We start from the raw sequence: 13,086 nt of genomic DNA on the forward strand, positions 1-13,086 counted from the left end.
AGGCAATTTCTTGCAGAATGGAAAGGAGCTCAAGTAATGTCAACAAAAACTCTATACCGTGATGTCAACAGCAGGGATGGAGTGTGTTCTTGGGCAAAACCGAATCAGAATGAAGTCAAGATTTCAGTCGATGCTGCGTTGTTTGCTGAGTGTTCGAAATTTGGTATTGGTTTGTTAGCGAGAGATTCAGATGGCAGGGTGGTTCAGGGGAGGTCTGAGCTTTTCGATGGGCAGGTGAGGTCGGAGCTTGCGGAGGCAGTGGCTGTGAAGGAAGCGCTCAGTTGGGTGAAAGATAAGCAATGACCAGAGGTAATAATTGAAACTGATTGCCTGGTGGTGGTTCAAGCCATTCGTAGTAAGGTCCCCATGACTTCTCCGTTTGGTTCTGTTATCATGGATTGCCGTAGTTTGGTTGGTGAGTTAAACACTGAGGTGTTATTTGTTTACCGATCTGCTAACATGGCTGCTCACTTCTTAGCTCGAGAGTCATGTTCTTTCCCAGGTCGAGTTTTCGATAGGAGGTCTGTTCCTATCGGTTTAGAGTCCATTTTGGCTTCTGATTTATTTGAGTAATGAAATCTAGCCTTTTGTCAAAAAAAATAATCTAAAATGGGTGATTAAAAAACACAATTATAATATATGTGCGAAGGAAAAATCAAAATCTAACATATATATTGCGGGTATTTGACCCCACTTTTTAATTTAATTTATGAATTATAGCATCTCCAACGGCGTTGGCTATAATCGTTGGCTAAATGAGACCTGCAAGACATTATGTAAAAATTTGTTGAATCTGTAAGATATTTTGCTTCAATGGTATTGGCTATATTGGTTGACTATAATTAAAAATAGGATGTTATTAATATTTTAAATTGTTGAAATAAAATATATTAGTTCAATATGATAATAAATGATGTGCAATCTTCCTACAGATTTCTTACAGACCTGTGGAGGTTCGACAAATTTAACCATCCAGAGGAGGTTGGCTAAAATTATAGACAACACCTGAATATGGTTGGAATTGAATTTTTCGAGCTGTTGGTTAAATTTTTTTATTTTTAGCATGACAACTCACATGGTTTTAATGGTTGTAGATGTTCTAAGGGGCCATTTGTTTAGAGCTTAATGGGCTTAACAAGTCTGAATGGAAGGTTGTTGAAGCGCTAAGCTTGTTTGTCTAAACAAATTCAGCTTCTGAAAGATTCATTTTGTGCTGACCAATTCGGGAGAAAATTTATGGCTTAATCATTCTCCTGTTGTGTAACGTGTAGGGGTGATCACGGTCTGGTTTAAACCGCAAAATCCGCATAAACCAATCCGATGTTAATCCGATCCAAACCGAAACCGAAATGAGGTTTACGGTTTTGGTTCGACTAATTTAAAAAATCGTGGTTTGTGGGTTAGTTTCGGTTTTATATTAAACCAACCCGTTATAAAACCGAACCGCATATTTATATATATACAATATAAATATTTAATATTATATATATATAATATTAATTTTATATAAATATATTAATTTTTTAATTTATACTTGTTGGGTTGTTGTTTAGTTACATATCTTGTCAATACCAACTACAACTCTACAAGTCATATCAATTCTATGATCCACGACTTCGACTTCGATTCAAGTTTTTGCATTTTATTAGACTAAAGTTTGTATTTTAATTTAACTATGTAAAATTGTGCAAATGGAGAGAAAATGATACTTTGTTTTCTAGTATTATTCATGAATTCTCAACTCTGATTATAAGTCTTAGTCATAAACCGATCAATCCGCTTAACCGAACCATCAAAAACCGCATCGCTTGGTCCGGGTTAATTGGTTTGCGGGTCACGGGTTGGTTTGAGATTTTAAAAAACCGCTAATGTACGGTTTGGTTCCGGTTCTACCTACAATCCGAACCAAACCGAACTGCGATCACCCCTAGTAACGTGTGTTATCTGTGTACATTCCGTTGTACTACTATTATGTTTTATAGTAATCATTTTTCTTCTTATTATTTTTTGGACATAGTTAATTATTTTATTATAAATTTTATTTAGAAATTTATTACATATAATTTATAAAATGATTACGATTAATTTTTTTAATTGTTATATATGTGATAGTTATGATAGAAATTAAATATATATTTTAATAGAAATTATTGACGATAAATATATATTATATTCAGAAAATATTACAAGTCTTTTTTATCAAATGATATTATTCATTACTCATTCCGATTATTAATCATTCAGAAATTTTAATCATTCAGATATTTACATTCAGATTTGTCAAATGACCCCTAAGTAAAATGATAAGGAGTTATAAAATATTGTACCGTCAGACCTAATTTGGAACAAGTAAAATGATAAGAAGTTATAAATTATTATTTATAAATGAGAAATTAATTATAAGTGAGAAGTAACTTTTATTTTATGTTTTTGGATTTTTTTTTTATCTTTACAGTTTATTGGGTATAAAAGTTATTAATATAATTATAATATTAATAAATTATCTTTTAAAGTTGTCTTCTATATATGAGTTAATGACATTTTGTAACCCTTAGATTTGCTCCAAACGCAGTTTAGTACCTGAATTTTAAAACGTGTCAATATGCACTCTACACTTAACATTCTCGTGCAAGTTGTGACCCCTAGTCACTATTCCGTACAAATCTGCTGTTAACTTTGACTGTTTGAGAGATAACAATGTGTATTAGTAACTAACAGCTACTTTACCCCTTGTGACCCCTCAAAAATTATGTATTATATATTGAAATTATTTCTGAACACACACAACAATGTAAAAAAAAATAAAATAATTTTAAAAATATGTATCTAGATTTGGAATCTGAAAATTAATTCTTTTTAAAATAAACGATGTAACTTATTTTAAAATTTTAAAATATATACATATTCTAAGAATTATTTATTTTTTTTAAATCGTTGTGTGTGTTTAGAAATAATTTCAAAATATAATACATAAATTTTGAGGGGTCACAGGAGGTAAAGTAGCTGTTAGAAACTAATATACACACTGTAACCTCTCAAACAGTTAAAGTTAACGGCATATTTGGACGAAATAGTGACTAGGGGTTACAACTTGCACGGGATTGTAGAGTGTAGGGTACATATTCCCACGTTTTAAAGTTCAAGTACTAAACTGCGTTTGGAGCAAACCTAGGGGTTACAAAGTGTAATTAACTCTCTATATATTTGTCACATCAAATCTCAAAAATAAAATAAGTCACTAAAAAAGACTAGGATTTACTACTACTTATATTTTGACTTATAAGTTGAAAATTGATTTATATTTTTTTACATAAATGTACGTATAAATTGTTTCCGACTGATAAATACAGAAGATGGATTTATAAGTCCAGCCAAACACTTTATTATTATTTTCTATGAACTTATTTTTTTATTAAAATTTGAGTTACAAGTAATATTTATTATTATAAACACATAAATTACGAATCATTTTTCGCATATGAAAAACCTCTCGTTTATAATCGATACTCTCTCTGTTTTGAAATAATTTTTTTTTGAAAGGCAAAAGATTTCATTGATAGCATACCACAAATCTAATCTTGGGAAGATGATATATGTCGTTTGACTTTTTAGCACACACTTCTAAGTCTTTTGACCACATAGTTAAAATTATAATTCCTAAATGTCTTTTTGAATAAAAATATATGATTAATAACACGTCAAATATATTTTAAACGCTGGACGAGAACATCCGGCCTTTAAAAAATGCCGAATGGAGTCATTTTTTTTATTTAACAGTTAAAAAGTGTTAAACATATACGATTAGGTTGAATAACTCAAACAAGCCATATTAATATGAAGAATCAACCTTTTGTTTTAAAAAAAAAATTATAAAAAAATAAATTAATAATAATCTTGAACGAGAAATATATGGGCCTATTTGGTTTACAGAAGCAACTTCTGCTTTTAGCTTCTACTTTTCGTAACATGTTTGTTTCAAGAATTAAAAACACTTTAAAAATGTTAAGAATGCTGGTTCTCTTTCAAAATTTTTATTTTTTTCAAATTGTTTATTTACCTGTTTACTTCTCATTTCTAATGAATATTTCTATCTCAAATAAGAAATCATTTTATTAAATTTGAATTTTCAAATATGTAACAACCACTTTTTATCGAGATGGAGAGCTTTTATCGACAAAAACCTCACAAAAATCATGATCGGTAAAAAATGGGGCTCAACAAAAAGCGGTTGTTATTTACCCCAACGGACCCATGATCCAAGTGCTGAGAAATAGATTTGACAGCCACGGCAGATACAGATAAAGCCTGTTAAAGCAGATAGATATAAAGATGAGGTTGTCGTGCACAAAAATGATACTACTCTACATATAGTTGTTGTCTTTGTCCTTTTTCTTCTCGCCAACTCTTGTCCACGCTCTACCTAATTTTTGTTTGGATTCTTTCTTTAAAGTAATCACATCGTTATCTCATTTATGAAAGATACTACTGATATATGTGTTTGGTGTGATTAATACTTGCATTTCTCTCAGGTTTGGCTGAAGCTTTTTGGGTTTTCATTCATCAGGTTATCATCTACTTCTCATTGTTCTTTTATACTTTGCTTCATCTATTTCAGCCTCAAGTATGTGTTCAAGATTATGCTTTCTTAACATTCAATTTGTTCATGGAATCATTTTTCATGAAATAATTTATTGATATGGCTTTATGCCTCACAGTATGATTCATCTTGTCAAGTTATTAGGAGGGCTCATGTGGATTTTACATTATATGTTAATGTTAATACTGCTCTTTGTTCGAAAGCCTATTTTTGGGTCGAATAGTGATTTAGTTCGCGTCATGGGATAATTGGTACATGATATACACAACTCAGATTTTCTGTTTGAAATGCAGGTTATTGTTCAGTTCATTTTGTAGTGCAATTTGTTGTGGATCTCCATATATTGATAATCAAATATTAATACTCTGTTATGTAACCTGTAATTATTGACTTCTGATTAATTATCAGCATGCATGAATGATTAAACTCAAAAAATATTTCTGATGCTGCAGTAGTATCATTTGAAACTTGTCAAATTTTATAGGATATTAGTTTGATTGATCAGATGTTATAGTTCTTTTATTTCCTGGGTTCATTTTTTCAGCAAAATGGTGGTGACAAGATGGGTAGACCTGAGATCTGACACAGTAACTAAACCAACCGAAGCGATGCGCGCTGCAATGGCCAAGGCTGAAGTTGATGATGATGTATTGGGTTTTGATCCCACGGCACTTAAACTTGAAAAAGAGATGGCCAAGATCACGGGAAAGGAAGCTGCATTATTTGTCCCTTCAGGCACTATGGGTAATCTCATCAGTGTCCTCACTCATTGTGATGTTAGGGGTAGTGAGGTGATTCTTGGTCATAATTCTCATATCCACATATACGAAAATGGTGGAATTTCAACTATTGGGGGTGTTCATCCAAGGACTGTACTTAATAATAAAGATGGAACGATGGATATTAATCTGATTGAAGCCGCCATTAGAGATCCGGCTTTTGAGATTTGTTATCCAACTACCAAGCTTATCTGCTTGGAAAATTCACATTGCAAGTAAGGATTTAGTTTCTGTATTTGAAGTTCATATTCTATAATTTATTGATTATGACCTTATATTTCCTTGAAGCAGCACCTTATTTGTCTATCATATGTAAATGCAGCTGTTTATGATTCAACATTAAGGGAGCAAAAATAAACTTATTTTATTGCACAGAAGAGGTTTATACCCTCTATATATAGATGAGGGGGACAATAGATATTACACGAATAGGGATAATAAGTATTATGATAATGACACTCTCCCTCAGCTACAGCAGGGTAGGGGACAACTCTTTTCTGCAGAACTTAGTTCTGATATGAATTCATTTTTTGTAAAGCACTTTGTTAAGATGCCTTAAAACTGATTGTTTCAATTTTAGCATGAAAGAATGTCAAAAAACAAGTGTTAATGATAATCGCTTTCCCAAAAGCTTCTTTAAAAATTTGATTTCGATACGCTTTCTGCACTTATGAAATACCAAACTTCAAGCTTTATACTTTTATACACCAAAATAAAGAGGTCCATTTCATCATCTTTTGTAGGCTTTGTGTTGGGCTCCATTGCCCAACCTTTGCTATATCTTTTTGTTCCATGTGAGCTTATACCAAGCAATAGAACCATCACTCCATTGGCTTTGGTTTTAATATCAAAACCCACAAGCAATCAACCACATTTAAGTCTCTGAAATGGGAGCTAATTCTAGGCGTCATTCTTGTCTCTGTAATGAGATGGACTTCATTAATCATGCTTCTAAAAAAGAGCTGATCTGCATTTACAATCTGCTACTCTCTTATTATTATGGGGCCAATCTTTTTTATCTCTGTAACATGAAAAGAATGCCTCCTTATTGCTTTTTTATTATGTGCTCATAACTGATGACAACAATGTGGTTTTTCTTTACTGCTTGGTTCACCAATGGGGTGCGGGTAGTTTTACTCATGAATTACATGGAGATTACTGTTCAATTGAGAGCCACAGTCGCTCGATTGAAGAGTTGAAAGATTTGATTGATCAGTCTGTTTTTAGAGGTCAAGCAAACACCAGTTACGTTCAGGAGGTCAAAGAAAGGAATGACCTTGCATTAGTTATGATACTGATATTGTAAAATCTTTCAAAATGGAATGTACCTTAAGATTTTTGTCAGGATACCTTGAGACACTTAGTTATAGAGGCTTTATATCTTTCTTGTTTCTAAAGCAATCAAATTGGCAACTATATAACCGTTGTTATTATGTCACTTTTCTATTATATATGGTCCTGTAATAAAGTCATCAAACTTGCTAATGCAGTGCTGGTGGTAGATGCATTTCCGTGGACTACATAGATAAGGTTGGAGAGCTAGCCAAAAAGCATGGGTTAAAACTTCATATTGATGGGGCACGTATCTTTAATGCATCGACGGTAAGCATAACAAATGGCGGAAAGCTCCTTTCACGTGTCTAGTATGTCCAGTTATACAAAGATGTTTGCAAGTGATATTTCTCCCCCAAAGTTCCTCTTCCTCTGTTACATATATCTATGTAAAGTTCAGAGGTAACTAAATTTATTAATTTAAAGCATTTGTATAGAGTAGACAGAATCTACAAGCACTTGTCTACGCTTCTAAAACAATGGCTGAATTTGGAGGCTAAGCATAAGTACTTTCATAGTTTCATGTAACTTCCTAATTTTTTTGTTAGAGATTTAAAACTGATGTCATTAAACAATTAAAAAAGCTATTTTTTGTTTTTACTCAACTATAAAAAAATTTAGGTGGTGTTTACCACCATTATGTTTAAATGAAAATGCATTTTATACTTCATTAAATAGAATTTTGAAACAATGATATTATCTGCTGCATTCTGTGGCTGGATACTGAATATGTGGAGTGTGATTGTGTATGCGTGCATATATGATAATTTCTATCATGCATTTGAACGAAGAATAAGAATTGTTGTATTACCAGCGTTTTACGTAAATGTAGGTTGCTAACTTTCCTCATATGATAGAATTGATTATATTTCTATGCCTGTATAAATTTTATAAGATTAATTGTATACAAAATCTTCAGATGCCCATACATATATATGCAAAATCTACTGGTGAAATCTGTGATTGGTAACCTCCTTAAATGTTTAAAAATGAGATTGTATAATTACTCTTCTTTTTTTAATTTCGCAATCTAATGTTTTTAATCATATATAGAAAGAGACAAACACATACAAGTGCCTGATGATTCAAAATAATAAGCTTATATGTTTCAGGCTCTTGGGATTCCTGTTGATAGGCTTGTACAGGCTGCTGATTCAGTTTCGGTACGTTTACATAGTGACAAAGAGTATTGTACATTATATTTGTTGCAGTCTTTCAACTTTGAAGTATGTTAAATTTCATATTATAATTTACACCGGATCCTGTTTACTGCAAAGTTTATTTGCTTTTAACTTTTTTAAAATGACTGTGCTTCAGATTTGTCTTTCAAAAGGTCTTGGTGCTCCAGTTGGGTCTGTTATTGTTGGATCTAAGAGCTTCATTGCAAAGGTATTAGTTAAACATCTCAAACTTTTAACAGATCTCTTTATTTTTGTGGTTACCACTTTAATCTGTTCATCTGATTTCGTAGGCAAAGATTCTGAGGAAGACCTTGGGAGGTGGAATGAGACAGATCGGTGTCCTATGTGCTGCTGCTTTGGTAGCATTGCAAGATAATGTTGGGAAGCTTGAAGATGATCACAAAAAGGCTAAAACTTTGGCAGGTACTCTTCAGAACATGACAATATAATTTAACATTTCACTTTCCTGATGGAAGGAGTTATCTTCTCTGCTGATCATACTAACTATATTATTTAATCTTTTCCCTGCTCACATTAGGAACCACATTTTTTTGATGTGCTATAGATCAGCTTGCTATATCTTGTATATCATTTCATTAAATTTTTTGTTCAGAGGGACTAGATAGGATTAATGGACTTAAGCTGGATGTTGCTGCTGTGGAGACTAACATCGTAAGTACCATACTCAACTGTTGAACTTGAAATAATAGAGCATTTTGTTGGAAATTTTTAACTATGAGCAATATTTGATGCAATTGTATAGATATCCAGAACTTTGATTAGTATTAACATGTTTGATTATTCATATTGATTTCTCCAATAATACGAGAAGCTTAGTAAGAAAATAAATCCACCTTTTAAGAAATGGAAAATGACTCTTAGATTTGATCTTTGATAGTGTTATGCAGTTAGTTCCCCCGCACCTTGATCAAATGAAAGTATTATCTATAAAACAGTCTATTGTACATAAATAGGTATAAGTCAAATGTTATGGTCCCAAATGTGCATTCTTTTTTCAAGATGAATTCTTCATTTAACCTTTTTTTCCTATTCCAAAGAAAGAGGAGTGTTATCAGTGCTTCACAGTATTGTAGCATGCTGATCAAGACTACAACCCTATCTAGTAGCAAGAATATCAATTTTTAATCTTTCACTTTATTAGTAGCATAAGGGGTATGATGAAAAACATCATCATCGTGATAAATCTCAAACGCAATGAATTGTGACATGTTGTGGCAACGAGGCTAGGTTTTAGTGTTGCTGTAAGCAAGCAATGAGTTGTGTCTGTACTAAGGTCATCATCCATTATTAAAACAAAAACACAGCTTCAACTTCCATGGATTTTATGTCATCATTATCATCATCTTCTTTTCCTAATCTTTAGGTAACTTCTATATCGATCACCAATTAAAATGAAGATGCATTCAGTAATTAGGAAAGATACAACTAGCATCAACCCAGGCTGCCAATACCATCATTCTAAAGAAGGAAACCAGAAAAGATCCAATAAAAATGCATTCTATAAATAAGAATTAAGGGGAATAATTATAATTAGTGGATTGCAAAGTATTCATTGCTTCAAATTCAAATTTGGTCTCCTTCCATAATTCACAAGCAGCAGCTAGCTCAGCAGCTAGTTCAGGGCTCCATTTAGTAGCCTCACAGATAATTTCATTCCTTTGACGTGCAAGATCACGCCCCTCATTACGAGCTTGTACACATGCTTCCTGGAAATTTATATTTCGCAGTTTATCTTGCCTTCTCTCATTTTTAGTCATCATTTTGCCAATAAAATATTAACCATAGAAATGTGAAGATATCCTTTCGCTAGTGCTTTGATCTGAGTTTAGGAAGTTTCTAGAAATTTACATGCTAACATCTTATTAACAAAATATTCCCTTAACATTGTTACTTACATGACTTTTACTTTCCCGAAAGGCCAATCACTTGAGATACTGTTTTTATTGCGACCAGGTATACTTGGACATTTTAGAGAGCTCAAATCTAAATGCACCAAAACTATGCAAGGCCCTGGAAAGACATGGTATACTTGTTATGGAAGATAAACCCTACAGGTATGTGTGTGTACAGCTTTTGCTAACTAGATAATCATTGCTTACTTGATCTATCAGCTGCATTAATAAAGGCATGCAACATGGTTTTAAATGTATCCAAAGCCTGAGTTGGCAAAGTTATCAAGTAAGACCGACATTTTTGCATACTGTGTATTACAAGTAATGGGCATATGTACATATGTAATAAGATTTAAGTTACACACAAATGGAGAGATATGTCTGCAGATAATAATTTAGTACTTAATGGAATTCCTATCGGGCAGACGAGCACAGCTCATGAAGGCCTACCATTAGATTATCAGATACGTTCAAGAAAAAGGGATATAGAGCATCTCCAAGGGTTGAGAACTGTTTGCTAAAAATCTTATGTGTCATCCTATGTGTCATCTAGTTGGCCCTTTTAGATAATATGTAAAAAAAGTTGCACTCCAACCATCACCCTTTAGCAAAAAAATTATAGATAACAAAGTATCATTTAATAGATTTGTTGATCCAAAAAAGCTATTAGGTATAATTTTAGCTTATAGTAATTATAGATAACACCATTGGAGTGAAAACCTTTACTGTTAGCAAAAAATTTGTATAGTCCATTTAGATAAGTATTATAGCTAATGAGTTTAGATATTACCCTTGGAGATAAGGGCGTAACAGTTCTATATATGTTTTTGTATTTTCATCATGGAAGCCTGTTTGTGATGCCACCTACGTAGATTTTTAAGAACTACCTTACCAAACTTGTGCAGGCATACTCAAGAACTGTGCCCTTATACACACACTTGTATATATATTGGATCTGACTCTTATAGCAACCTAAAGGAAACACAGATTAGGAACTTAAAAGGCTAACATTAATTATATCATTAGTAGTCAAGATCCCAAATCTGTTAGTTGATAATATCATAATGGCAGTTTTGTATATAATTTAAAAAATTAAAAATAAGATTTGAACATAACCGTTCATAAATTTTAGTAATGTAAATATGTTTGAGCGGATAGGATATTTGGTTGCGCAACAGCTACAATGTACAGGACAAACCAGATTGGCTGTGACTTAAAGCAGGAAATAATTTGATATAATGTTATTTTTGTTGTTACTACTGCAGGGTTAGATTTGCTCTCCACCATCAAATTTCAGCGGCTGATGTACAGTTCACGCTTTCATGCATTCAGGTGTGTTTTACATTATTGCGATTTTTCATACTTTTTTAGAGTTTCTGGTGTACGCTTCCCTGTTTTTCTTCAATTTTACTTTACATTCATCTGTACCATTATAATGACAATAATGATATGCCTTTTATATGTTGCAGCAAGTTGTTAATGAAGCTTCAGATGAAAATGGTGCCTCTCCTTAGAACATCCGTATCCATGAGTATACATAAATGATCATATCCATGAATATGAATATATGATCTCATTTCTTGTCGATAGGTTGGAACATTTCTCTATGAGATATGTAGCTTTCGGTTGTCCCATATACTTCTATGTGATGTTACAATAATAGACTCAGTGATCTCTAAAATAAATCTTCACCGTCAGGGAGGTTCTATTTTCTGGGTACTGTTATTTCAAGTGTTCTTTGTCCTTTAAATTTGTGTGGTCACTCTGTCGAGTGAATCTGCTGTTAAATTTTTGTGTCACAAAAGTTTGGCAAATGCAACCGCTTCATCATAAGAGTCCAATTACGTTACATTTATATATGTATGGTTTAGTATTTAAATTGAAATCTCTTACGTTCATGGCAGGTCTCATATACAGGCCTATTTCAATTGATGCTTACATAAATAGTAGTAGTAATCAGTAATCAGTAACAAGCGATACAAGATAGGAATTTTAATGCGACATGAAAGAGCAACCTGGTGTGTGCTACATTATGTGGAGCTCTTTATATAGTTTCTAGTGCTTCATTGTCTACCGTATTGTTTCTTTATTTTACTTATTTGAAAGGAAAAAAAAAGGCAATCATGGTATGCCACCGATATACTTACTGATGTTTTTGATGGAAACATTACCTCGCTTAAACATTTGTGTGACTATAATCACGTTACACACTAAAACACAATTAAGAGAATTATTATAACTCATTGGAGTGGAATTTAATCATGCTTATCTATGTATCTATCTATGTATATTATAAATCCTGAACAGTGCCACGTCATCAATGCCACATATTTCAAAAAAAGTCCACGACAATAACACCTATTTTAAATTTTGACGTGTCATGTCATATTCCATATTTATTTTAGAACAATCACATGTCCTAAATATCCTAAAATTGGATGTAATCAATGACTGACAATTATATTAAATTTTGAATGGTAATGCAATAACTACATTCCATAGATCGTAGCATTTTTTGAATTTTGAATTTGTACACAACTAATCAAAATTGTAGAAGATAATTATATTGAATATACTGTCACAATTGTTAAGCTTATCATGTATCATATAACTAAGCTTTAATTATATTCATTTATATATAAATAAAGTGTTTAAAAATTAAAATTAAAATTTATAATTATATTTTTATTTAATATTTAATATCTGGGAGTCGTCTAATATTTAGCTATGTCACAAATATGTCAATTTTTAATTTTGAGAATAATATATATTAAAGTTTCTAACATAGTGATATAGATATTATAAAAAGTATTTTTATAAATTTTAATATTACGTCATTAATAGTACGTTTTAAACATTTTATGTAGGTCACCTTCATCATAGTAGATATGTATCACTGTTACAGATAGCAATCGGGTCGGTCGAAATTGGTTTCTCAAATACCAAAATGGAACCCAAACTTGAAAAATTCAGGAATCTTAAACCTGAACTTGAAGAATATTACACGAGTAATTATTATTTATTCAACAAATAATATTAAATATATATAAAATATTAAATATAAATATCTTAATTTTGTTTTAATTTTATTATATATGAAATAATAAATATATTATAAAAGATATTATGTATATATGTATGTATGTATGTATGTATGTATTCGGGTTCGGGTTCGAAATGAGTTCCGGGTTTTCAGGTCGGGTTCGAATCAAACCCGATTCTGGCCCAAAAATTATTCGGGTTTAAGAACAAATTATTATCCGAAACCCTATAATTTGGGTTTG

The 13,086-nt window shown here is 31.9% G+C and overlaps 1 protein-coding gene across 4 annotated transcripts; it reads left to right on the forward strand.

Annotated features, from left to right (window-relative positions):
- The first annotated feature begins 4,263 nt into the window (after positions 1–4,263).
- LOC108204936 (probable low-specificity L-threonine aldolase 2) lies at positions 4,264–11,515 on the forward strand. Of its 4 annotated transcripts, none has more exons than XM_017374631.2 (11): positions 4,264–4,449; positions 4,530–4,564; positions 5,142–5,591; positions 6,867–6,978; positions 7,821–7,871; positions 8,026–8,097; positions 8,180–8,312; positions 8,503–8,561; positions 9,864–9,964; positions 11,068–11,134; positions 11,272–11,515. In XM_017374631.2, the coding sequence occupies exons 3-11, from the start codon at positions 5,146–5,148 to the stop codon at positions 11,314–11,316; spliced, it is 1,086 nt and encodes a 361-aa protein (XP_017230120.1). In that variant the 5' UTR covers positions 4,264–4,449; positions 4,530–4,564; positions 5,142–5,145; the 3' UTR covers positions 11,317–11,515. The 4 variants fall into 4 exon arrangements, with proteins under 4 accessions (XP_017230120.1, XP_063948586.1, XP_063948591.1 ...); XM_064092516.1 differs by having other exon boundaries at positions 4,318–4,449; positions 9,828–9,964; XM_064092521.1 differs by having other exon boundaries at positions 4,423–4,564.
- Positions 11,516–13,086: the final 1,571 nt, after the last annotated feature.

The sequence above is a fragment of the Daucus carota genome, chromosome 1, assembly GCF_001625215.2.
Source record: "Daucus carota subsp. sativus chromosome 1, DH1 v3.0, whole genome shotgun sequence".
NCBI classification, from domain to species: Eukaryota; Viridiplantae; Streptophyta; class Magnoliopsida; order Apiales; family Apiaceae; genus Daucus; species Daucus carota.

What these genes read in the sequence shown, in the direction of transcription:
- LOC108204936 (XM_064092516.1), top strand. Translation starts at nt 5,146, where the DNA reads ATGGTGGTGACAAGATGGGTAGACCTGAGATCTGACACAGTAACTAAA. An exon ending in TTGGAAAATTCACATTGCAA is followed by an intron (nt 5,592 to 6,866) that starts GTAAGGATTTAG and finishes TTGCTAATGCAG; the next exon opens with TGCTGGTGGTAGATGCATTT. An exon ending in AGGCTGCTGATTCAGTTTCG is followed by an intron (nt 7,872 to 8,025) that starts GTACGTTTACAT and finishes ACTGTGCTTCAG; the next exon opens with ATTTGTCTTTCAAAAGGTCT.